The following is a 26,383-nucleotide window of genomic DNA, read 5'->3' as shown; positions in this document are numbered from 1 at the left end:
GACCAAATCCAAGCCCTTTGGTCATGGGAGGAGCCAGAATTTGTAGTGCATTGGTCCCCTTGACATGCCAGGACACCAACTGGGCACCCTAGGGGGCACTGCATGAACTTCAGAAATTGCTCCCAGATGCATAGCTCCCTTACCTTGGGTGCTGAGCCCCCCAAAACCTACTCCCCACAACTGTACACCACTACCATAGCCCTAAGGGGTGAAGGGGGGCACCTACATGTGGGTACAGTGGGTTTTGGTGGGTTTTGGAGGGCTCACATTTACCACCACAAGGGTAACAGGTAGGGGGGGTGGGCCTGGGTCTGCCTGGCTGAAGTGCACTGCACCCACTAAAACTGCTTCAGGGACCTGCATACTGCTGTCATGGAGCTGGGTATGACATTTGAAGCTGGCATAGAGGCTGGCAAAAAAAATTTAAAAGATTTTTTAGGGTGGGAGGGGGTTAGTGACCACTGGGGGAGTAAGGGGAGGTGATCCCCGATTCCCTCCGGTGCTCATCTGGTCAGTTTGGTCGTGAGAAAAAATGGACCAAGTAAAGTCGGCCAAGTGCTCGTCAGGGATGCCTTTCTTTTTTTCATTATCGGCCGAGGACGCCCATCTCCTAATCACATCCCAGTCCCGCCTTCGCTACAGTGCCGACACGCCCCCTTGAACTTTGGTCGTCCCCGTGACGGAAAGCAGTTGAGGATGCCCAAAATCGGCTTTTGATTATGCCGATTTGGGCAACCCTGAGAGAAGGACGCCCATCTCCCGATTTGTGTCGTAAGATGGGCGCCCTTCTCTTTTGAAAATAAGCCTGTTTGTCTCCCTGTGACTCAGTTCTAGTCCCATCTCTGTCACTTTACCCTTTGTACCCGAGTTCTAATCACCACTCAGGTTGAGTCATTTTATCCCTGAGCCTCAGTACCTCTCTTAGACCACAGGTGAAGTCACTTTACCCCAGTATCTCAGTTCTAATCCTCAGCTTTGCCAGTGACTCAGATTGAGTCACTTTATCTCTGTGTCTCAGTTCTAATCCCCGGCTCTGCCACTGACTGTGAGTGACCTTGGGGCGCGTTATTTTATTTCCCTGTGCCACAGTTATAATTTTCATCCTGGACCTGGCATAAAAAGCTTTATAGTCCTGTTTCAATGTGTAGAATATTATTACCACTATCAAGGATCCTCTGTGGTAGGATGCCTAAATAACCCCTGCATGCCATCTCCAATGGAAGAGATACTTCACAATCAAATTTCTGGGCTATCTCTCTAAACAATGATGTACCATTAATACCAGTTATAAGATCATTGTAATATACATTTCACAAATAATAATAAAACTTTATTCAATAACATATGCAAAACATTTAAAACCTAATTGAACCGCTAATTAGTTGATTAGCGTGTCTGCCGTAATAAACTTTCAATACAGCAGTGGAGAGACTGAACGTATTATAGTCCAAAATATATATACCTGTAAATATCCCTCCTCAAAATGAATAAATGTCACTTATCTTCACCAAAATAATTATTCAGCTTGTTGAAGAAGTCCCTCTTACGTTGTTCAGGATCCCACTGGATCGAGCACCTTGTTTTTTTTTAATGTTTCAACTGTTTTATTGACACCTCAATATGGCACAGCACAATAATATAAGCAGTATTACAGAACGTTTCTAATGTACAATACATAGATCTCCCAAAACTTAACCAGGGTCAAACTTTTATTTTTTATCCCTCCCCTCTTCCCCCCTCCCAGTCTCCACCCCACCCCCAGTTGTATTTCGCAGTTATAGGAGCATAGTGTTGATGTACTGGATAGGCTGTGACATGCAACCATTCATGGCTCTCTGTGTACATAAAAAATCATCCATCTACTCAATATCCAATCTCCATCAAAAAGGGACTTCTCATTAGCCTAGAAATATCGAATCATGTTCATGATCCCTGCAGCGGTGGCTTATTACCAGAGCCTTACCTTCGAGCACTTTTTTTTATAATCAATGCACCTGAGAGAGACCAGTATCACCTTGTAAGGCACTGCTGACAATCATCGTGTTAGCGCGGGAAGCCGTTCCTTTAAATTGATTGAGCACACACGATGTTTTTTTCAGTATAATAGAGCTTGTAAGCAGAGAGTGAAGAAATAGCCTATGGTTAGTGCAGTGGCCTGAGGAACCAGAGGACCCAGATTCGATTCCCACTGCAGCGCCTTGTGATTCTGGGCAAGTCACTTAACTTTCTATTGCCTCAGGTACAAAATAAGTACTTGTATTTAAAGGTAAACCACTGTCTGGAGGTTTAACTCAGCTATAGTAAGTATCTCCTCTCAGTCTTCTCTCTCTCTTTTTTTTTTTTTTAAGAATTAGCAGCTGAGAATATGTTGCAATAATTCTTCCTTGTTTTTTTCAGCACCTTTCAGGCACTGTGTCTTTTTCAGTGCAGTTCTTTGTTTTCCCGGTTTAAGAATATAAGAACTGCCATATTGGGTCAGAACAAAGGTCTATCAACCCAGTGTCCTAACAGTAGCCAACCCAGTTATCAATTACCCGAGAGGATCCCAATAAGAAGCAAGATTCCCTGGTACTTACCCCCAAAGATAAACTGTTGCTTTGCCCCAAATCTACCTTAATAATAGTTTAGGGACTTTTCCTCCAGGAATTTGTCCAAATCATTTTCAAACTCAGCTTTGATCGCCTCTTTTACCACATCTTCCAGCGTATAAGTGTGACCAGGTGGCCTTTTCTACCCACTTCCCAGGGTCACACGGGAGGTTTGTAGAACTGTCTACGCGTATTATATAACACGCTGCGTGTAAATTCTAAGTCACATAACTGAAAAGGGGGTGTGGCCATGGGCGGATCACGGGTGTTTCTGAAATATTTTACTTGGCGTAACTGTTCGCGACTAAATTTAATTGCGTGGACAGGTGCTCGGTGGATTCTATAAACCACGCTAATCCAGAGATAGCACTGGCCCAACGTGGGTACCGGAGGTAGTTCCAGCCCCAGCATGCGCCATTTCCCGTGCTGGGGAAAACTGGGCTCTGTTTTCTAGCATGGTGCTAACCCAGCAGGGCCGCCAAGAGGGGGGCAGGGGGGACAAAATTCCACAGGCCCGGGCCTCCAAGGGGGGCTCGGCGCCACAGTCCCACCCGCCCGCGGCTCCGTCGACTATCCGCCACCGGGCCGGGCCCCCTCCATTCAAATCACAGCGCCTCACCACCTCCCTCCGTGTGAAAGCGCAGCAGCGGCAGTCTGCAGATCGCCTCCTTTCGGGCCTTCCCTCCCTGTGTCCCGCCCTCGTCTGACATAACTTGCGCGAGGGCGGGACACAGGGAGGGAAGGCCCGAAGGGAGGTGATCTGCAGACTGCCGCTGCTGTGCTTCTTTCACACGGAGCGAGGTCGAGGTGAGGCGCTATGATTTGAATTCAGGGGGCCCGGCCCTGTGGTGGATGGAGGGGGCGGCCTTGCCCCTGGTCCAGCCCAGTCTCTCGGCAGCCCTGTAACCCAGCAGTAATCAGGCAGTGCCGCGAGCAACCTTACTGCATGGCCATGGCTTTTTCAGCCTTTTTTAACCGCTGCAGTAAAAAAGGCTGTAATGCATGGCAAAAACAGCCCTTGCCACTAGCGCAGGGCCCTTTTTACCAGAGCTTGGTAAAGGACTCCTAAATTAGGCATGCAACTGGCAATATTCTAGAACTTGCCCAAATTTGGGCACTAGTTTGGAATTTAGGCACACGACTTTATAGAGTCCGGGAGCTAATGGCCAGAGGAAGGATGCGCATTTATCAGACTGTGGAGGGAGTTGTGGAATGACCCCAGATAATTGTGAATAAAGTTCAACCCAGTAGAGGCTGGTTATAGTTTTGCTGGAAACCAAAAGAATCAAGGAAATAACTGAAGGCTAAATTTACAGTTCAAACTGAAGGGATCTGTTACCCTTGAAATACCGCACTGAAAATACAAATGTTTTTGGAGGGAACACTTTGTTACCTTCACGTTGTTGAACTGAGATGTGGAATCCAGCTCGTCATTGCTCGCAGGGGCACGTCCTGTGGTCTGATTCTTTGGATCCGAGGAAGGATCTGCAGAAAGTGTAGAAACATGGGTATTGATAAAGGACTGCTAAGACTCTCAGCCAAACAGAGAGAGCTTCGTCTCTCCGCACTTTGTGTAGGGGCATCTCGGAACTTCAAAGTCAATGTGCATTTATTTCAGAATAAATGTGGCAAGTAAAGAGTTGCACAGGGACAGAAATTTTACCGATCCCCAATGGAATCTAACCCATTCCCACCCATACCTGCCTCACCCACCCCCACAGTTGATATCCTCCATCTCCACCCATATCCGCTATTATTTACTTGCTTGCAGCCCTCTATTTTCTCCCAACCCCAACAGCTTCCCATAGTTTTTTGGATGGTATTCACTATTCAACCAATGAGTGTTCCAAGCCTCAGTCTGGTTTTTCAGCTGCCTCTCTGGGCATTCCAAGCTTCATTGTGGCGCTCCAGCTGCCCTCTCTCTGTATATTCCAAGCCTCATTCTGGTGTTCTAATTGCCTATCTCAGTGCATTTCAAGCCTTATTCTGGAGTCACGAGAGATTTTGACTATGTTCCCATGGATATCTCACAGTAACTTCTTGCATCCCCATGGGATCTCGTGGAAACTTTTCCATACAACTGGGAATCTCGCGGGTTCCATGGGATTCCTGCAATCCCCATTCCCATCCAGCTCTCTAGTGTCAAAACCAGAAAGAGGTAAAATGCACCTGTACATACAATGAGTCTGTTTGGCTTGGACGTGTCCCAGTCAGTTTCAACCCCATCACTGTGACAGTAGCAGCCCTCTCCCCACCAATTGCCTCCAGCCAGCTACTCATTAGGCTTGCTTTGACAAAAGGGCATTTGACAAAAGGGCATTGTGGCCAGAGGATGGGGCACTGTTTGCCTGTGTTGTATCTCACAGACCAGCGGAAAGGCACAGAGGAAGTTGCCTGCAGAGAAGTTCTTTCAAGCTACCCTGTGTGTATTTCCTGTTTCATCACCTCTGTGCAGCAAACAAGTTTTGTCATGTCTAAGTGGAAGATGCATCTTCTTTACGAATTATCATTTGCGTCTCCCCTGCTAAGGATCCTCCATGTTTGGCCTGCACCATTTTGCTTTTCAGCATGGATATTCCCTTCCCCCTTTCAAATGTATATAGGTGGCCTAGTTCAGTGAGCTGCACCATGGATATTCCCTTCCCCCTTTCAAATATATATAGGTGGCCTAGTTCAGTGAGCTGCACCAGGAGATTCAGTTCTGGAACATAATAAGTGCTTTGAGTATGTGGTTTTGGGTCCTGATCTTGGAGAGAGACCAATGGTTTTGCCAATGCTAGATGCCAGGCAGTGAGTTGTCCCTAAGTGGATATGGCTGGTGTGAAGGGTCAGATGGTGGGAGTTTATGCTCTGTTCACTCATGTGCAAGATCATCAGAATGATGCCCATTCTGCCAACGAAAGGCAAATACAGAAAAAGCAGTATGCCAGAAAGAGCACATTGTAAAACCCAACATGGCTGCGTTTCAGCTCCTGCCTACATTGGGTAATGAGATGTCAGATTCGTCTTCAAAGGATGTATATTGCAAATCCATAAGTGCTGCACAATCGTCAAAAAGGAGTCTGTATTTATTAGCTCCCAAGCCATGTTGTTTTTGTGTGTGTGTGTGTGTGTGTGTGTGTGTGTGTATGTGTGAGATCATTTTAAAACCAGACAGGAAAAGAATTTACAATACTGATCCTTTGCAAATTGAATCTGACAACTCATTACCTCTGATGAAGGCAGAAGCTGAAATGCAGCTGTATTGGGTTTTACATTGTTTCCACTCTAATAAATATGCTCTTTCTGCCATACTGCTTTTTCAGGATTTGCCTTTCACTAGCCAGGACAGCTTGATTGGGCAGCGTTTTCATTTCATCTTTGGTGTTTTTTGGCCTCTTTGTTGCTCTATCAAGAAAGGAGGTGACTGGCATAGAACCCCGTTGAGCAGAGAGAGAGAGAGAGAGCGCTGGAAGGTGCACCTTGATGGGGAAATGTTCTTGCTGGTGTTGCTGGAGAAAGCTTCTTGGGGGGGGGGGGGGGGCACACAGCTGGGAACAGGGGATTCATGAGGACCTGAGGCATCTTCAGTATTCCCTTGATGAGATTTCTGAAAATGGGAATGCATCAGCTGTCTAAGGTTTGCCTGCTTGAAATCCCCAGATGTGGACTTCAGAGGAACTAGAAGGGGAACTTGAAGAAGACAGTTCAATAATGGAATAAACCTCTAGTAGCATAGGTTTACAGGGATCTTCTTGGAGATTCATCATCCACCCAGGGGAAGAAGGATTATATTGGTTTGGTGCATCATTTCAGAAGATCCATAACCTAGAAATCACTGGGTGGCAGTATTAAAATGATAGACTGAACTGGGAAAGTCCTGGTTTGATCCCCATTGCAGCTGAAGGAAATTGGAGTTCCTTGCTTCAGCCTGCAGAGGAACAAAAGCCATGAACACCTCAGATTGGACCTGATGCCGGCGCTCACTTGTATGTTCTCCATCCTGTAGCATCTTGTAATTTTGAGAGATGAAGCCAAGGTATGTTTAGGAAAGAGAGAGAAAACCAGGCCACCCAACACTAGGCTTAGGATTTTTCTCTCTTTTGGGGGGAGGGGGGAGGAGGGTGGTACCCTGTTATAAAAAATAAGAAACTGCTGCCTGAAGAAACATTGGTATTTGTGGTGCTTTTCAGAAGCAGGACTTCACAGTTCAGTTCACAGGTCTGATTCCCATCCTCTCCCCCATCTCATTAATGCAAGAAATAAACAATCCGGCAGTAGAAAGATGAGGCCTTGTGGCTGAAACACTGACTTATATTTCTCATTAATTGCAGTGCTGATGAAGGATACGGATATCCCTAAGGGCATCTGGATGGTGGCCCTGGGTTACTCACCTGGGTTGGTTCTGTTACAGAGTGGATACAGGACACTGTCTGATACACAGCTGCCAGTTCTGTTTCGGTTTCTGAAGGATTGCTGGAATGAGAAAATGTGGTCACTGACGCTGTCATAGTGGGGGAGGGGGGAAACAGACATGGGAAGCAAGCAGTGGGACAGGGGTCATGTGGGAAGCAAGTGCTGAAACAGGGGACAGGAGCCACGAGGGAAGCAAGCACTGGAACAGGGGCCATGTGGGAAGCATACACTGGTACAAGGGATAGGGCCACATGGAAAGTATGCACTGGTACGAGAGACAGGGCCACATGGGAACAAGCACTGGTGCGAGAGAAAGGGCCACCTGGGAACAAGTACTGGTATGAGGGATAGGGCTATGTGGGAAGCAAGCACTGGTAAAGGGGACAGGGCCACATGGGAAGCAAGCACTGGTACAAAGGACACAACCATGTAGGAAGCATGCACTGGTACAGGAAGCCTAGAGGCCACGTGGTAACTAAGCACTGGTACAGGGGATGGGGCCACGCTGGGGCTATATGGGAAGCAAATTATTACAGTGTTCAAGGGCTGCATTACAGGAAAAATTGCCCAAGAGAAGTGTTGTCAATCCGGAGGGCAGCAAACTAGTCTGGTTTTCAGGCTATCCCTACTGAGTGAATTCCTTCAAAAAGGCAGTAAATAAATCCTAATAAATAAATGTGCATGTATTTGTCTATAATGAAGGCAGTGCATACAAATATATCTCATGCATATTCACTAAGGATAACTTGAAAACCTGGCTGGTTTACGCAATGTGACACCTCTGGGGTAGGGATACAGAAGGAGTAGCCAAAGCAATATGCACAGCATAAAGGGATGTGGTATGTTCAGAGCTTATTCTGTCATCTCACTGGCTGATATTCTCAGATCTGCATATGTAACTTCACATAGTTACCTCCTCATCATGCGTCACCAGCATCAACTGCCCATCCATTAAAGTGAAGCTCGAGACATCCCAGACGGGCACCTCTGGTGATGGAGTCAGAGGCATCCGTGGCACGGGAGAAGATATATCTGAGAAAACACAGTGATCTCTCTGAACGGTGACTTTTCAGGTTTATAATCAAAATTGTTTTCCCTTCCTTATCTCCCACCTTCAGCCAGTAGCGTACCAAGGGCAGGGCGGTTGGGGTGGTCCGCCATGGGTGCAGGCAGCAAGGGGATATGCAGAGCAGGCACCCAGCTGTCGGCTCTGCCGGTCCCCTGTCCCCTCTGACGTTACTTCCTGTTCCGGGGCAGGGGACCGGCACAGCCAACAGCCGTTAGCCTGCTCTGTGTACCTCCTTGCTAGGAGGAAAGGTGGTGGGTGATGTGCTTCAGGGGGAGTGGCGCGCCTTGGGGGGGTGACATGTATCAGCGACCCACCCCAGGTGGCAAACAAGCTAGGTACAGTACTGCCTCCGGCTCTTCTCAGGGAGTCACCATGAGAAAGGTAGCCAGTTTTTTATGTCAGGGGGAGCAGACCTTTTCTAAAATAGGCAGCTGTGTAAGCTGAAGGGCTGATCCACATAGGTGCTATTTTATTCAAAATACATTTGGGGGATCAGCTGCTCCCCATGTACCCCATCTATCTATGCCTTTGTTCACCATGCTACAATTATTTATCATCTGTCAGCTCTCTTCTTACATTTTCTTGTTTGGTTCTTCTTTGCCTTTTCCATCCAGCTCTCCTCAGGGAGCTATCTCGCATAGTCTTATTTATTTATTTACAAGGATTTGATACATCACTAATCACACTAGGGTGCTGCTGGGCTGTTTACAATCAAAAATTACAAAGGTGAAAAGACATTACATTATAAACATAATAAATTGTCTCATTTTAGGTGCCACAAAGGGGTGTGCTTAGTGCCAATTCTATAATGGCCTGAGGGTGTGCTTAAGCTATTTTAGAATATTAGCACAAAGGTACATTGATGTAACAAAAGTTAGGCACATCTATTTATGACAGCATAATGGCTGGCATAAGGGCACCATATAATGCGCACAACTGATAATATTCAATAAGTTGCATATGTCGCTTGCCAACACACTTATGACAAACCCATGCTCTGCTCACAGGTATGGCCCCTGACAGATATGTGCCAAGTGATTTAGGTGCACTGTTTATAAAATAGTGCACGCCACTTAAACACAATTATTTGCACCAATCATGCATCTAAGCATTATTATTGTATAAACTAAGTGCGCAGTTGGTGTCTAAATTTTGGTGTTGCCTTTAAAGAAGGAGAATAGGGGAGACCACAGGGGGGAGAGAGAAAGAGACAGGATAAAAGAGAGGGGGAAACAGGAGAGGACTGAAGGAGGTGAGGAGAGGGTCTTGACCAATTTCTTAAATTCAGAAAAGGAAGGTTCCAGCCAAGTATCGAAGGTAAGGGAATTCCACAACTGGGGACCAAGGTATCACAAGGCAGTATCTCTAGAAATGTCGAGTCAGAGGTGAGATTCCCTTCATTTTCCTTCACATCCCTCCTCCCACTCCCCAGCTGTGTACCCATCTGGTCCAGGTGTCTTGCTATTAGCCAGGTTTTTAATGGCTGAGGTTATTTATTCAACTTTGGTGTACCAAGAGAATCCATTTGTACATGGGAAAGGATGGGATGAGGCAGGCTCTCTATGAAGCTAGTCATAGCATCTGTAGGATTTGTACAAGAAGTACTGAATAAACGTTGATAATAGGTGACAAAAGCTCTGGAAATATATTTATCCATGGTAGCAATGTGATCATTATCTACATTTATAGTTCATATTCAATGTCTTTGTTGTTTTATAGCAATATATCTGGCAAATAATTACCAGCTTTATTAACTAAAGTATAGTGACCAGTTTTATGAGTGTGATTAGCCTGATAGCTACATTATTTATTTATTTATTTATTTATTTATTTATTTATTTATTTATTTATTTATTTATTCTTGTATTCCACTATTATCCAAAAACAGATTTTGGTTCAAAGTGGCTTACAAATTAAATTTTGGTTGAGTTACAATAGTGTTGTGCAGTGTGGAGAGGGCATCTATAGTTCGTGTGGTTATTCATAGAGTTTTGAAGAGATAGATTTGAAGAGGACACGGTAGTGGTAGCTTTTGTATTCAGTTGTAGAGTTTTGGTGATGTTTATTCATATAGTCTTTGAAGGGTAGATTTAAAAGGAAGGTGACAATATCTTTGTGATTAACTGTAGAATTTTTTAAAGAGGTAGATTTTCATTTCTTTTCTGAATTGGAGGAGATTTGTGATGCTTCTTATGGTTTTTGGTATCAAGCTCCACTATTTAGAACCCTGGTAGCTAAATCCTGCTGTATGGATAATTTTGTAGATGGTGTTTTTGCAGTTGGGTAGATGTTGGAATAGGTAGTTTCTGTTTACTGGGCTGGCATTTCTTGAGGATAGTTCAATTATGTTAAGCATATATTTGGGTGCCATTCCAAATAGTATCTTGAAGATTAGGGTGCTCGCTTTGAAAATTATGTTTGCTTTGATTGGTAGCCAATGTAGTGTTTTAAGCAGTGGGGTTGCTCTTTCGTATTTCGACTTTTTGAAAATCAGTCTTGCTGCTGTGTTTTGGACTGTTTGCAGCGATTTTAGTGTGTTTTCCTTACATCCTATGTATTCTGCATTTCAGTAGTCTAGTTGCGATAGTATCTTTGATTGGACCAGTATCCGGAAAGATTATATTTAAGTTGAATCAGAGACGTAAGTATATCATGGCATTTAGTATCAATATGAAGTTTTTCCTGTTCGTAAATTTTATTTTCTAGTTGAAGAAGTTGGATAGATTCCAATTTTTTCTTCCAGGCAGCAAAGCTTATTATTTCACATCTAAGACTGCACAGGTGGTAGATGGTGGAGGATCTATATTATTGTGCCATGTGTAGAAATTTGTTATAAAATTATCAGTTTTTTAAATGAAATCTGAATCCTCAAGGAATTTATTATTAAATCTCCATATGAGGTTCGGTTTACTGTACTCAAGCTGTAATTTAACATGGATCATTGCATGATCAGTAATTAAAATTGGATCAATTTTCGTGTCAATGGTCTGAGCTATTAAGGATTTAGAGAGAAGAAAAAAGTCTATTCTCGAGTATGAGTGATATGGAGCAGAATAAAATGAGTATTCGCGACCATCAGGGTATTCAAGGCGCTATATATCCACAAGACAAAATGCTTGGACAGTTGCAAGAAGCTCCTTTCCCATTTTGGTTTGTCTGAATGCAGTTGGACTGACTATCCAGGATGTTATCCAAAAGTAACATTAAAATCTCCAGCCAACAAGATTGGTCCAGTACTATATTCTAATGAAACATCTCTGATTTGATGAATGAAGTCAGGTTTATCAATATTGGATGCATAAACATTCATGATAGAAAATTTGATAGGACCAAGCTGTAGCATAGTAATTGACCATTAAGATCAAAAGATTGTTGGAGAATATGAATTGGAAGATTCAATTTGAATAAAATAGCTACTCCTTTTTTAGAATAAGCACATGTGTAAATTGAGTGATGAATCCACGGAGGATTAAACCTCATACAATTAGAGTCTGATTAGTGAGTCCCTTGCAATAGTAATATGTCAAGATAGCATTTTTAGCATGATTAAAGATTTTTTGGCGTTGACATTCTATGAGGCTATCCAGCTTATTTTCGAAAGAGAAAGACGCCCATATTTCGACCCAAATCGGGAGATGGGCGCCTTTCTCTCATGGGCGCCCAAATCGATATAATCGAAAGCCAATTTTGGGCCCCTCCAAATGCAGTCTGTCGCGGGAACGGACAAAGTTGATTGGGCATGTTGGAGGCATGGTGAAGGCGGGACTGGGGCGTGTTTATCGGCCGAGGAGAGATGGGCGCGCTCAGCCGATAATGGAAAAAAGAAGGGCGGCAGAAGCAAGAATTTGGGCCGCTTTTTTGGACCCTTTTTTTCACGAACAAGTCCCCAAAAAGTGCCCCAACTGCCCAGATAACCACCGGAGGGAATCGGGGATGACCTCCTCTGACTCCCCCAGTGGTCACTAACCCCCTCCCACCCAAAAAAAATAACTTTAAAAACAGCCTGTATGCCAGCCTCAAATGTCATACCCAGCTCCATCACAGCAGTATGCAGGTCCCTGGAGCAGTTGTTAGTGGGTGCAGTGGACTTCAGGCAGGTGGACCCAGGCCCATCCCCCCTACCTGTTACACTTGTGCTGGTAAATGGGAGCCCTCCAAACCGCCCCCAAAACCCACTGTGCCCACATCTAGGTGCCTCCCTTCACCCATAAGTGCTATGGTAATGGTGTAGAGTTGTGGGGAGTGGGTTTGGGGGGGGGATTTGGGGGGCTCAGCACCCAAGATAAGGGAGCCATGGACTTGGGAGGTATTTTAATTTTTTTTGTTACTTCTTACAAGTGCCCCCTAGGGTGCCCGGTTGGTGTCCTGGCATGTGAGGAGGACCAGTGCACTACGAACCCTGGCCCCTCCCACAACCAAATGCCTTGGAGTTGTTCGTTTTTGAGCTGGGCAGCTTCGGTTTCCATTATCGCTGAAAACCGATACTGCCCGGCTCAAATCTGCCCAAATCCGATGCATTTGCCCGGCACCAACTATATTATCAAAACAAAAGATGGACGCCCATCTTTTTCGAAAATACAGTCTGTCCCGCCCCTTCGCGGACCCGTCCTCGGAGATAGTCGCCCATGGAGATGGGCGTTCGCGTTCGATTATGCCCCTTTATATGACATTTCTGACTACTGCAATCATATCAAGACGAAGCTTAAATAACACAGTATACCCATTAATGGTATTCAGCATTGAGAATGCATAACACGTCAATAGAATCAAATAAAAATTGACCAAATCAGTATTCCCATCATCAGAACTATAAACATAATTAAAAATAAAGAACCAGTGACATTCCAGTAGCCATGTCAAACATTTAGAAACTTAAGTGGTTCTCAATCTCTATATGAATAAGATGTACCTGTCAACCCAGATAAAGGGAAAGAGGAAAAGAAGAAGTAATTATTATGTAGGCAAAGCATAAAGTCAACATAAATTTTGGAAGAGCATAAATGCAATCAAAAACATATCACATGTTATAGGTGAGATAATATAATGATTAACCCTACATTGCCCCATGTAAGCCGCATTGAGCCTGCCATGAGTGGGAAAGCGCGGGGTACAAATGTAACAAAAATAAAAATAAATACATATAGAAAGGCGTTGTATTTATTTATTTATTTTTATTACATTTGTACCCCATGCTTTCCCACACATGGCAGGCTCAATGCGGCTTACATATTACATACAGGTACTTATTTGTACCTGGGGCAATGGAGGGTTAAGTGACTTGGCCAGAGTCACAAGGAGCTGCCTGTGCCTGCAGTGGGAATCGAACCCAGCTCCCCAGGACCAAAGTCCACCACTCTTTTACATAATGAAAAATAATATATGTAGTTAAATTAAATATCATATAGTTACCAAGAACTTCAGGGTTAAGTGACTGTGATACCAAGTTAAAGACTCATATATAAAATGTGAGAATAGGAGACCCCATTATGGGGAAACATAGCCATATTATCAATATATCAGACATCATCCCATTTTCATTTGCATGTTCCATTCAAGCAGAACCTCAGGCTCTTAATAAGTAGTGGTACAGTTATTATACATAATTTTCATTCTTGCAGGGTACATTAATCCGAAACAAGCTCCCAAATCTTTCACATCTTGTCTGACAGAAATATTTTCCTGGTCATAGTGGTGTTCTTTGCTAGGTCTGGTAGAATAAGTACTTTCTTGCCTTGATACAATAGAAAAGGCTTATCTTTTCCAGCCATGAGGATTTGAAGGGCCTGTGGGTATTGTAGGATGTTTGGCAGGATGGTGACCAGTGGTCCCTTTCAGTTTCAAATGCAGGACTGAAATCGATATTCAAGAATCCAAATAATCAATCTGTCAAAAGAGATATCATGTTTTGATTTTCAACTCCTTCTGGAAGGCCTAAGATCGTTATATTATTTCTAAGGGGTCTGTTTGCTAAATCTTGAAGATCCTCTGTTAGGCCTTTAATGGCGTTGGTACTGGATTCAATTAGAGGCAATGCAGCTTCCACTTTCATCATGCATTTCTCGAAGGCCTCAGCATACAATTGAGAAGCTGCAAGTTTAACATGTATTTCTTCAATCCCCTTTCTTATGTCAAGGGATAATTCAATATGTGAGTAAAGAGTGCAATTAATAGATTTAAATTCAGATATTACCATAAGGAAAAGTCCATAGACCGTTATTAAATTGATTTGGGGGAAAATCCATTGCTTATTTTTGGAATAAGCAGCATAAAATGCATTAAACTTTTCAGGATCTTGCCAGGTATTTGTGACCTGGATTGGCCACTGTTGGAAACAGGATGCTGGACTTGATGGACCTTTGGTCTGTCCCAGTATGGCAACACTTATGTACTTGGGATCCTGAATAGAATCTTGCTACTCTTTGGGGGGTCTACATGGAATGTTGCTACACTTTGAAATTCTGCATGGAATCTTATTATTCTTTAGAATTCTGGAATCTTGCTATTCTTTTGGGTTCTACATGGAATGTTGCTACTATCTGGGTTTCTGCCAGGTATGTGTGACCTGGATTGGCCACTGTTGGAAACAGGATGCTGGGCTTAATGGACCTTTGGTCTGTCCCAGTGTGGCAATACTTATGTACTACTTATGTATCTTCAGTGTTCCCGGAAGTTACAGATCCGCCAGGTTTGTCAGTTTAAAAGTCGGATTTGTGGCATTTAAGACCGAAGGCCAAATTAAATTGATTTTCAGTTTTCATACATTATAGAAAATAATATTGAAAAAGAACACCAACTGGGATGACAAGGCGATTTGCTGCGACGATAATCTGGGCAGAAAAGAGAGAGCTCCGCGCTTAAGCTACCATGCTGTCCATTAGCGGAACCGGAAACCAAAATACAATATCTGAAACTTTACTGCAGATTCCATTTTATGCAAACACACACACACACATTTACACACACACATATATACACAAACATACACACATGCAAACACACACTTATTTATTTATTTAACACATTTATATTCCACATTTTCCCACCTAGTTGCAGGCTCAATGTGGCTTACACAATACCGTAAAGCTTCAGTTCAATTATACAGGTACATAATGAAGTAGAAAGCATGATAAGAAACATGACTATAAGCTACAAGAAATGAAGAGGGGGTGGTAATAAAAGTCTAATATTGTCCATATTTAGCTGTGTCACAGGCTACATTCACAAGCTACATACATACACTTACATGCTTACACACACATGTCACCCCCCACACACAAAATAAGCAGTGTCCACACACACACACTTACATACTTTCACACACATGCCACCCCCCCCCAACAAAAAAAAAACTAGCAGTGTCCACACATACACACATAGATATCTAGACACCCAGACTCTCAAGTTATAAGTAGGATGATGGTGATGTTGACAGTTTAAAATCTACAACGACAGCAAAACCACATCCTGCCTCCACAGACACTGATTCTCCAAATATGCCACACGATGCAAGAGAAGAAGCCTCCTATAAACAGGTCGTCCTGAACCCACAGCAAATCTCATTTCTTCAGAAATGAATCTGTTTATACATTCTAACAGTACTTTGGCTATCAGAAGCCAAGTTCTTGATCCATAGTGCTGGCTCAGTGGGAAGTCCCCTGACTGGGGTAATGTGTCAGTAATACCTCAGAAGGAAGAGTGTCCCCTCACATCATGCTGGGACACTGGGTCAGGGGAAGAGTGGCTCCATACACCATGCTGAGACACTGGGTCAGAGGGAAGAGTGTCCCTTAACACCATGCTGGAACACTGGGTCAGAATGTCCCCTGACAGTACACCATTCTGGGACACTGGGTCAGAAGGAAGAGTGTCCCCTAACACCATGCTGGAACACTGGGTCAGAGTGTCCCCTAACAGTACACCATGCTGGGACACTGGATCAGAGGGAAGAGTGTCCCTTAACACCATGCTGGAACACTGGGTCAGAATGTCCCCTGACAGTACACCATTCTGGGACACTGGGTCAGAGGGAAGAGTGTCCCCTAACACCATGCTGGGACACTGGGTCAGAGGGAAGAGTGTCCCCTAACACCATGCTGGGGCACTGGTTCAGATGGAAGACTGTCCCTTAATACCATGCTGGAACTCTGGGTCAGAGTGTCCCCTAACAGTACACCATGCTGGGACACTTGGTCAGAGGGAAGAGTGTCCCCTAACACCATGCTGGGACACTGGGTCAGAGGGAAGAGTGTCCCTTAACACCATGCTGGAACACTGGGTCAGAATGTCCCCTGACAGTACACCATTCTGGGACACTGGGTCAGAGGGAAGAGTGTCCCCTAATACCATGCTGGGGCACTGGTTCAGATGGAAGAGTGTCCCTTAACACCATGCTGGAACACTGGGTCAGAGGGAAGAGTGTCCCCTAACACCATGCTGGGACACTGGATCAGAGGGAAGAGTGTCCCTTAACACCATGCTGGAACACTGGGTCAGAATGTCCCCTAACAGTACACCATGCTGGGACACTGGGTCAGAATGTCCCCTGACAGTACACCATTCTGGGACACTGGGTCAGAGGGAAGAGTGTCCCCTAATACCATGCTGGGTCACTGGTTCAGATGGAAGAGTGTCCATTAACACCATGCTGGAACACTGGGTCAGAGGGAAGAGTGTCCCCTAACACCATGCTGGGGCACTGGTTCAGATGGAAGACTGTCCCTTAACACCATGCTGGAACACTGGGTCAGAATGTCCCCTAACAGTACACCATGCTGGGACACTGGGTCAGAGGGAAGAGTGTCTCCTAACACCATGCTGGGGCACTGGTTCAGATGGAAGACTGTCCCTTAACACCATGCTGGAACTCTGGGTCAGAGTGTCCCCTAACAGTACACCATGCTGGGACACTTGGTCAGAGGGAAGAGTGTCCCCTAACATCATGCTGGGACACTGGGTCAGAGGGAAGAGTGCCCCTTAACACCATGCTGGGACACTGGGTCAGAGGGAAGAGTGTCCCTTAACACCATGCTGGAACACTGGGTCAGAATGTCCCCTGACAGTACACCATTCTGGGACACTGGGTCAGAGGGAAGAGTGTCCCCTAATACCATGCTGGGGCACTGGTTCAGATGGAAGAGTGTCCCCTAACACCATGCTGGGACACTGGGTCAGAGGGAAGAGTGTCCCTTAACACCATGCTGGAACACTGGGTCAGAATGTCCCCTAACAGTACACCATGATGGGACACTGGGTCAGAATGTCCCCTGACAGTACACCATTCTGGGACACTGGGTCAGAGGGAAGAGTGTCCCCTAATACCATGCTGGGGCACTGGTTCAGATGGAAGAGTGTCCCTTAACACCATGCTGGAACACTGGGTCAGAGGGAAGAGTGTCCCCTAACACCTTGCTGGGGCACTGGTTCAGATGGAAGACTGTTCCTTAACACCATGCTGGAACTCTGGGTCAGAGTGTCCCCTAACAGTACACCATGCTGGGACACTTGGTCAGAGGGAAGAGTGTCCCCTAACACCATGCTGGGACACTGGGTCAGAGGGAAGAGTGTCCCTTAACACCATGCTGGAACACTGGGTCAGAATGTCCCCTGACAGTACACCATTCTGGGACACTGGGTCAGAGGGAAGAGTGTCCCCTAATACCATGCTGTGGCACTGGTTCAGATGGAAGAGTGTCCCTTAACACCATGCTGGAACACTGGGTCAGAGTGTCCCCTAACACCATGCTGGGACACTGGGTCAGAGGGAAGAGTGTCCCCTAACACCATGCTGGAACACTGGGTCAGAGGGAAGAGTGTCCCCTAATACCATGCTGGGGCACTGGTTCAGATGGAAGACTGTCCCTTAACACCATGCTGGAACTCTGGGTCAGAGTGTCCCCTAACAGTACACCATGCTGGGACACTTGGAGGCTTATTTTCAAAGCACTTAGCCTCCCAAAGTTCCATAGAAACCTATGGAACTTAGCCTCCCAAAGTGCTTTGAAAATATGCCTCTATGTCAGAGGGAAGAGTGTCCCCTAACACCATGCTGGGACACTGGGTCAGAGGGAAGAGTGTCCCTTAACACCATGCTGGAACACTGGGTCAGAATGTCCCCTGACAGTACACCATTCTGGGACACTGGGTCAGAGGGAAGAGTGTCCCCTAATACCATGCTGGGGCACTGGTTCAGATGGAAGAGTGTCCCTTAACACCATGCTGAAACACTGGGTCAGAGTGTCCCCTAACACCATGCTGGGACACTGGGTCAGAGGGAAGAGTGTCCCCTAACACCATGCTGGGACACTGGGTCAGAGGGAAGAGTGTCCCTTAACACCATGCTGGAACACTGGGTCAGAATGTCCCCTGACAGTACACCATGCTGGGACACTGGGTCAGAGGGAAGAGTGTCCCTTAACACCATGCTGGAACACTGGGTCAGAGTGTTCCCTAACAGTACACCATGCTGGGACACTGGGTCAAAGGGAAGAGTGTCCCCTAACACCATGCAGGGACACTGGGTCAGTATTTGGCTCAGAGGGCAGACTTTTCCCTAATGCTATCCTGGGGTAAAGAATACTGGTGACTGGATCAGAACCAATAGTTGTAGATTGCATGCTGCTGTGTGACCTGGGTCACTTGCTCAAGGCATAAGGTAAGGAGTGTGGAGTGGATGAGGGTTAGAACAATAAGAAGCCAGGCAAGTGAGACCTATGGAGGGTGTGGCTAGCATAGTTAAAAGCACTTCAGCTCATGGTTTGAATTGTTCTTTACTCCTGTCAGAATTCTGCGTCAAAAAGATCAAAATTCTGCTCACAAAATTTGCAAATTCTGCAAAATTCTGTGCATGTTTATCATAATTCAATCAATATTACAGCCCCCCATACACATTTACCATCCATATTTTTCCCAGCACCCACACATAACATCCACCTTTACAGTCCTCTCCATCCCAACCACCAACACACACATAGCATCCACCTTATCTCTTACAGCCCCCTCCCTCCACCCAGCCACCAAACCACATACATACGTATAGTATACACCTTTTTTTGTTTTACAGCATGGGAGTACCTTTTTGGGGCAGGAAAGAACCCCACTTTTTCCTGCCCGCTGCTTTGCTTTGGGCCAGTGCCATCACTTTTTCCAAATGGCCGCCAAGACTTCCTTCAGCAGTCTCATGAGATTACTGCTTGAAGTCTCAGTGGCCATTTTGAAAATGCAGCGGCATGAGCCAGAGAGCAGCGGGCAGGAAAGAGGGGGGCTCTTTTCTGCCCCTGAAGAGGCCACTAGACTACCAGGGTGTACTCAGGTAGGCCCATGCCCATCTATCCCCTCTGGAATCTTATCCATCCCCCACCCATCCCTGCTGGAATTCAACCCATTCCCACCAATCCCTGCAAGAATTTCTTCACTCAACGTATAATTAAACTCTGGAATTTGTTGCCAGAGAATGTAGTAAAAGCGGTTAGCTTTGCGGGGTTTAGAAAAGGTTTGGATAGCTTCCTAAAAGAAAAATCCATAAGCCATTATTAAAATGGATGGGGGAAATCCACTGCTTATTTCTAGAATGTCAAACACTGGTGGTTATATTCTACTATATCGTCTACAACATACAATACCTTCTTAGTAGAGGTTAATGTGGGAGAAGAATAACAAATCTGTTACCCTTTATCATATATAGGGAAAGTCTCATACAGTCACTGGGGTGATGTTTGACACCAATTCAGGTAAACCCCTGCTTAGTGACTTTTATAATCATAGACTGACCCCCTCCTACCGATATTTGAGATCTTATTCAATCTAAATTCTTCTTTTTTTACTTTTTTTTATTTTTTAGATTATTACATCTCCATATTACTACTATTTTGAATGTACTCCCATCTGGGGCTGAATGTCTAGCGGTATGAAATATATCATAACTGTAGTGGCTAACTTATGCCACCCAAATGATTATTGGACCGCACTTATCTGTAGTGACGTTGTTTAGCTCATGGTCCCGAACATGTAGTCCCTACATGTTCCCGGACTACATGTTCGGGACCATGAGCTAAACAACGTCACTACAGATAAGTGCGGTCCAATAATCATTTGGGTGGCATAAGTTAGCCACTACAGTTATGATATATTTCATACCGCTAGACATTCAGCCCCAGATGGGAGTACATTCAAAATAGTAGTAATATGGAGATGTAATAATCTAAAAAGTAAAAAAAGAAGAATTTAGATTGAATAAGATCTCAAATATCGGTAGGAAGGGGTCAGTCTATGATTATAAAAGTCACTAAGCAGGGGTTTACCTGAATTGGTGTCAAACATCTCCCCAGTGACTGTATGAGACTTTCCCTATATATGATAAAGGGTAACAGATTTGTTATTCTTCTCCCACATTCACCTCTACTAAGAAGGTATTGTATTTCTAGAATAAGCAGCATAAAATGTATTGTACTGTTTTGGGATCTTGCCAGGTACTTGTGACCTGGATTGGCCACTGTTGGAAACAAGATGCTGGGCTTGATGGACCTTCGGTCTGTCCCAGTATGGAAATACTTATGTAATTTGACCTGTCCCCACAAGAATTTACTGGTTCCTAAAAAAAAAAATAAAAGCCGCAGCAGTGCAGGCAAGGAAGGAACAGAAGTTTGAACTTGGAACACTCTGGTGCACACATGTAAGACTTGTCTCTGATTTGCTGGCACTGTGTGCTGAGAGGCTGACACATGCATGTGCCAGTAGGTCAGGTGACCTCTGATGCTCATGCCTCTGTCAGAGCTGAGGCCTGCGCATCAGCCCGGGAGCAGAGAGGATGAATGGAAGACTTCCTGCATCTATTAAAGCAAGGATGATGAGGAGGCAACACTCAAAGAGCTTGGTACTTGGTAGGTGAGAGGCTGGCACAGGTTAAGCTTACACTTCCACGCAAACCCTGCAGGTACTACTTCCGTTACCACGGGAACCTTGCTGGAATTGCCACAGGAACTGCTTCTGTCCCTGTGAGAACCCCACAGCCCCAAAGGGGATTCCCGCAGACCCCATTCCCATTCAGATCTCTAGTTCCAGGCTCAGGTACCTGCTGCTCAAGGGGAGGGGAGAGGGCTGCAGAAGTAGCACTCACAGACCCTGTTGTTATGGTGACACCCAGTAGTCAGCAGAAGTACACCGCTAAGAAAAGAGGTATATATTAGAGATGATATGGAGACTGCTGCAGTAGAAACTGGAGCATATGCACCAATGTGCATGCATGCAGTTCGATTGCCAATGCAATATTTTTGTTTGCAAGACATAGTTGCCAGTAACGCAAACCCATTTTTTTGCAGTTGGGCTATTTGCCTGCTATTAACTTGCAACACTGAGTAGCAAAATTTTTGCATTACATTTGCATTAAGACACCATGCACTGAGCTTCAGCTCACAGCTCTAACATAAGGTAACTGCATTGGCTCCTCAGTTAATTCTTGCCAGCTGTGGCTCATGGTACCAAGGCTCTGAGGGAGTCAAGAAGATTTTGAGATGAGTACACACAACACGTCAACTTCTTGTCCTTTCCTGCTGCATCCTCAGGGGCCACCTAGATACTGACTTAATTTGTGGCTTCAATCATATCATGGGATAATAACATGCGTCTTCCCCTCTCCCCCCCCCCACCCTTCGGAAGACCTTGCTCTGAGAGCTGACTCATAGTGATACTGTTAGAAAGGTCTCTTACCTTCCTCACTTGCTGCAGATTCTTGCACTTGCTTAGTCGTGTTCTTTTTTGCCAACTTGTCAGACATAGACTGAAAATACTTCCTGAGTTTGGTCTTGCTGCCGCCACCACAAGTCTCTTGGCTCCCGCCAGGCTCTCTTTGCCCCTTGGCAGGGGCAGAGAATGCCCTCTGGAACAGGGACCTCTTAAGAGCCACCCTGGACTCTGGTGGCTGTGATGCCGCAGCATCACCAGGGTCGATCTTGGCTGATTTGGCATCGTCCCTTGCTGTGGTCTCTGGATGGCTGTGCGCCCGCTTCCAGCTTTGAAACTTGCCCCACTTACTGCTGCTGTTGCCCTGGGTTGTGGAGTGGAGGCCCTTTTCCGCTCCCTTCTGCTCAGTTCTGGCATTTGAGTGCCACCGATAGGACTTTAGCAGAAACCTTGTTTGGGGCTGAGTCATGTCCTCAGCCTGCTGTTTCTCCTCTTCCATTACTGATGTGGTTCTATTAATCCTCTGCATGAGCAACTAGAGTTCTGGGCTTAAGTTCCTCTCCAAACTTTAGATACAAGAATACAGTTTTGGTGCAGCTCTTTCTTGGTTCAGCTCTGTCTGCCTGGCTTTTGAGGCTTTTCTCTCACTTCTTTTAAGCTAGGTTTTTTTTTCCCTCTCTCAAAAGGAAGTAGGGGAGGTATATCGACTTCCTGAGCCCTGCGCAGGCAATGTTGAGATATGTGTGGTTTTTCTTTTTGGGGCGGGGGGGGGGGGGGGGGGGTTGATGCCTGAAGAAGAGCCTTGTTGGCAGAAATCCCACATGAAAGGTGGCGAAGTCCTGGGTCCCAGACAGTGGAGGAGATGGCATGCAACAGGGGGCATGAAGTGGCATGGACGGAGATGCACAACTTTGATGATGCAGACACTTGGTAGAAACTGAGCAACTCAGAGAAAATGCCTCTTCAGCTAAAATCCTGCAATGGGGTGGGAGGGGAGGGGCAGCTGAGAGATGTGAGACACAGAAGATGGACAGAAAGAGATGCAAGAAGGGAAATATTCCGTGGCAGATCTGTGACCGTCTGGGGTACATGATTGTCTGTTGTCCTTTGCTGCCTAGTTTTCTCCTCATCAGGCACTGTAGATGCTCTCCCTTCTTCCCTTCCCTCTCTCCTCTCCCTTTATCTCTCTCCTCTCACCTCCTCTCTCCTCATGCTTTCTTCCCTTCTCTATCACTCCCCTTCTTCATTTCTCACCCTCCTTCCCCTCCCTTCTCTCTCACCTCCTTTTCTCCTTCCCTTCTGTCTCTTCGCTCCTGCTTTCTTCTTCCCTTCTCTATCACTCCCCACCTAATCTTCCTCTATCTCTGACCCCCTCCTCTCCTTCATTTCTCACCCCATCCTTCCCTTCTCTCACACACCCTCTTCTCTTTCCCTTCTGCCTTTCTTTTCCTGCTTTCTTCTTCCCTTCTTTATTTCTTCCTTCCTGGCCTTCCCTTCTCTCTCACTCCTCTTTCATTTCACTTACCCCTTCTCTCTTCTTATGTTCTCTCCTGTCTTTTTCCTTCCTGCTTTCTTCCCTTGTCTTCTCTTTCATCCCCTCAATGCCTTAACTTCTGTCTCTCCCTTCCTGCGTTCTTCCCTTCTCTATCTCCCTCTTTTCTATCACTCTCTTCTTCTTTTCACCCCTCCTTCCCTTCTCTATTTCTTACTTCTTGTCATTCCCTTCTCTCTCACTCCCTCATCGCCTTTCCTTTTGTCTTTTTGTTTCCTGTTTTCTTCTTCACTTCTGCCCCTTTCTCTTCCTTTTCTTTCTCTACCCTCCTTCCCTTCTCTCTCTCCTCCTGATCTTCCCTTTTTCTCACCCCTCCATTTCTTGTGCCCTCTTCTCCTGTTCTATCCCCTTGTGATTTCTTCCCTTCTTTCTCACCCCTCCTCTTCTTCATGTCTCTCACTTCCTCCCATCCTTCCCTTCAGTTTCTCCCTCATGCTTTCTTCTTTCCTCTTGGCCTTCCCTTCTCTTCTCTTTCACCCCCTCCATTTCTCTCTCTCATCACTTTCTTTCCTTCTCTCTCACCTTCCATCTCTCTTTTTCCTTCCCAGTTATAAGAATTCAGTTTATAGAAAATCTATGACCAGAATATTGTTTTCTTTCTTCAATGAGTCAGAAGAAACAAGAGATGAAAACTGTATTTGAATTCAAGAGAGCTTGGGACAAATACATAGGATCTCTAAGGAAATGAAAGGGAAAGCAAATGGCATGGATGGGCAGACTGGATAGGCCACATGGTCTTTGTCTGCCTTCATTTTTCTGTCTCTGCCAGTAACGGCTGACAGCCACTGGTTGGGGAGAGAGGGAGATGTAAAATTGTAAGCATAGGAGCCAGCTCTGTGGGTCCTTGAGCTCTCCCAATATTGATCATTTTAAAAAGTTGTCTTCTATGAGTGCAAGTTCACAGTGTGACACAAAGATCAATTTATGATTGGGCAGGCCCAGCTCTCCTGTAGGCTTATCAAAAGGGGGAGGGGGACAATCTTCATGGAGCTGGAGACCAATAGGAGCTTCTCCTACCAAATTTCAGTCAATTCTGTCCGTGCAGAGAGCTCTGATTCATGCGTACAGATGGACAGTCACTAGATGAAACACACTTTTAAGAAAGGCAGCTTTCTTTAGCATATTCCATGCCTGGGCTTATAGTGTACTTCAGAGTCAGGGAAAAGTTGGAAAGGTGGGCTGAGAACTGAGACACAGTAGGATGTTACTAACTTGAGGGACAGGCAAGCTCTGCAGGGCTCCAGGGAACCTGCCTCTCCCTAGCTAGGGTTACTATACGTCCGGATTCCCCTGGACATGTCCTCTTTTTCAGGGGACTGTAGGGGGTCCACATGGTTTTTACCAGCCTACCCTACCTATCTGTCCGGGTTTCTAGGCAGGTGGGAGGGCAGACTGGCTGATTGGTGGGCCTCAAGGTGCCCTCCCCTCATGTACCTTAATGTGCTCTAGTGGTCCAGTGGCCTCTTTGGGGCAGGAAAGAACCCCACTCTTTCTTCCCTAGCACTGGCACCGCTTCAAATTGGCTGCCAAGACTTCAAGTGGCGGCCTTGCAAGACTGTATGTGGATAAATTCCAGCTCCTCTCAGGCTCCACTCCCAGACCATTCCAGCGTTATTGATAGCAATGTGGCAGTATGTAAGGATTTCCACCACTGTTATCTGAGCTTTTCATGTGTTGATTTTGATGTTTGTATTTATTTTATTATTTTTTAAATATTTTGTATGATTTTATTTTTGTTTGTTTTTTAACATTTTTTATTATGTTTGCTGAGTTGCGTACACCACCAAGGATTGTAGATTGTGTGCTTTATACATTTTAAAAAATAAAATAAAATAATGCCACTGAAAATCCAGGTTCAGCCGCAGCCAGCGGGACTTAATTCAAGTAGCTGCACTTGCTGCTGAGTATTGGGCTGTTAATGTTCAGCAGGCTTTTAGTATGATAGGCTAAAGATTGTGAATGTCCCAACATTGATGTTTCCCTGATGCCTTATGTAAACTAGAGCTTCACACTGTAGATAACATTAAGCATTTTCCCCCCTGTTACAGCTTTCCCTTAACTTTCACACAATGAACTTCAGTATCAAGGAACAGTGTCAGCCTTCCTTTTTTCTCCCCATGCATTTGAAAGGTTTGTGATGTCACAAACCCACTCTCACCTGCTGATGTGATATCACAAAGACACTTCATCCCAACCAATCACAGCACAGCACCAGCATGCAAGGCCAAGGTACATCCTTGATGTTGTATATTATTTACAGAGGAACGTTGGTTAAGGCTTGGCGAATGAGCTCTGGGTTGTAAGAGAAAGATCCAGCCCTGGTTTTAGCTCTGATGTCTTCCTTAGACGAGCAGAACTAAAACTCCGTGCAAACCACGGGGCAAAGTCAGGCCTGGATTTGACAGTTCAGTCAATCTGGGCTGAACTGGCAACACATTCCACACCTCCCCCCCCCCCCCCCCAAGCTGAAACAGGTGTGGAAAAGAGAGGAAGGTGGCAGGTGTGAGTTCACAGCATAGCTACCTGTGCTGCTTCTTGGTTTTGGCCTGGATGGAGGGTGTGGAGTGCAGCTGAGATGGGGAGGGGAGAGGGGAGGAGATGAACTCTATAAGATTTGATAAAGATGCGGTTAGAGGTTCATATCACTAACCAGGAATTTTACCAAGGGATTTTATATCAGGGCTGTACATATATATTATGACCAGGGCTTTTTTTTGAGGGGGTACTCGGGGGTACTGAGTACTAGCACCTTTTCCACTGTCTGCTAAAATTGACCCATGGACCACAAGTTTTAATGAAAGAGCTCAGGCTCAACACACCAATTCTGCCTTGTCATAGATTCTGTGACTGGTTGCAGGGGACTGATTGGGATGTGTCCCTCAGTGATCACCCCAGCCCTGAAGGGTGGCCTAGCATTTGAGTACCGGCACCTTTTTTGCTAGAAAAATTGCACTGATAATGACATATGCCGTTTGATCTTACTGTAACATTTGACACTGTAGATTATGACATCCTTCCGTTTACATTAAATTCCTAGGGATTGCAGGTAATGTTTTAACCTGGATGAAAGAATTTTTGATTTCTAGGGCTCTCCTTTATCACCGA

General features: G+C 45.4%; 2 protein-coding genes across 2 annotated transcripts in view; one reads left to right on the top strand and one right to left on the bottom strand.

Annotated features, from left to right (window-relative positions):
- The window catches only part of RASAL3 (RAS protein activator like 3), a 69,852-nt gene extending 46,935 nt beyond the window's left edge, over positions 1-22,917 (bottom strand). Inside the window, exons 1-4 of the mRNA XM_030197169.1 lie at positions 21,754-22,917; positions 7,897-8,015; positions 6,962-7,043; positions 3,982-4,073 (exon numbers count right to left, since the gene is read on the bottom strand). Of these exons, the coding sequence (XP_030053029.1) occupies positions 3,982-4,073; positions 6,962-7,043; positions 7,897-8,015; positions 21,754-22,255 (795 nt within the window). The 5' untranslated portion in view covers positions 22,256-22,917. The remainder of the gene's footprint in view (positions 1-3,981; positions 4,074-6,961; positions 7,044-7,896; positions 8,016-21,753) is intronic.
- Positions 1-26,383, top strand: part of TRAPPC5 (trafficking protein particle complex 5) — an 83,182-nt gene that overhangs the window by 1,910 nt on the left and 54,889 nt on the right.

This window comes from Microcaecilia unicolor, chromosome 3, assembly GCF_901765095.1.
Source record: "Microcaecilia unicolor chromosome 3, aMicUni1.1, whole genome shotgun sequence".
Classification (NCBI taxonomy): Eukaryota; Metazoa; Chordata; class Amphibia; order Gymnophiona; family Siphonopidae; genus Microcaecilia; species Microcaecilia unicolor.
Note: the sequence above shows the minus strand (reverse complement) of the source record. Positions and strands in the feature narration are given on the sequence as shown.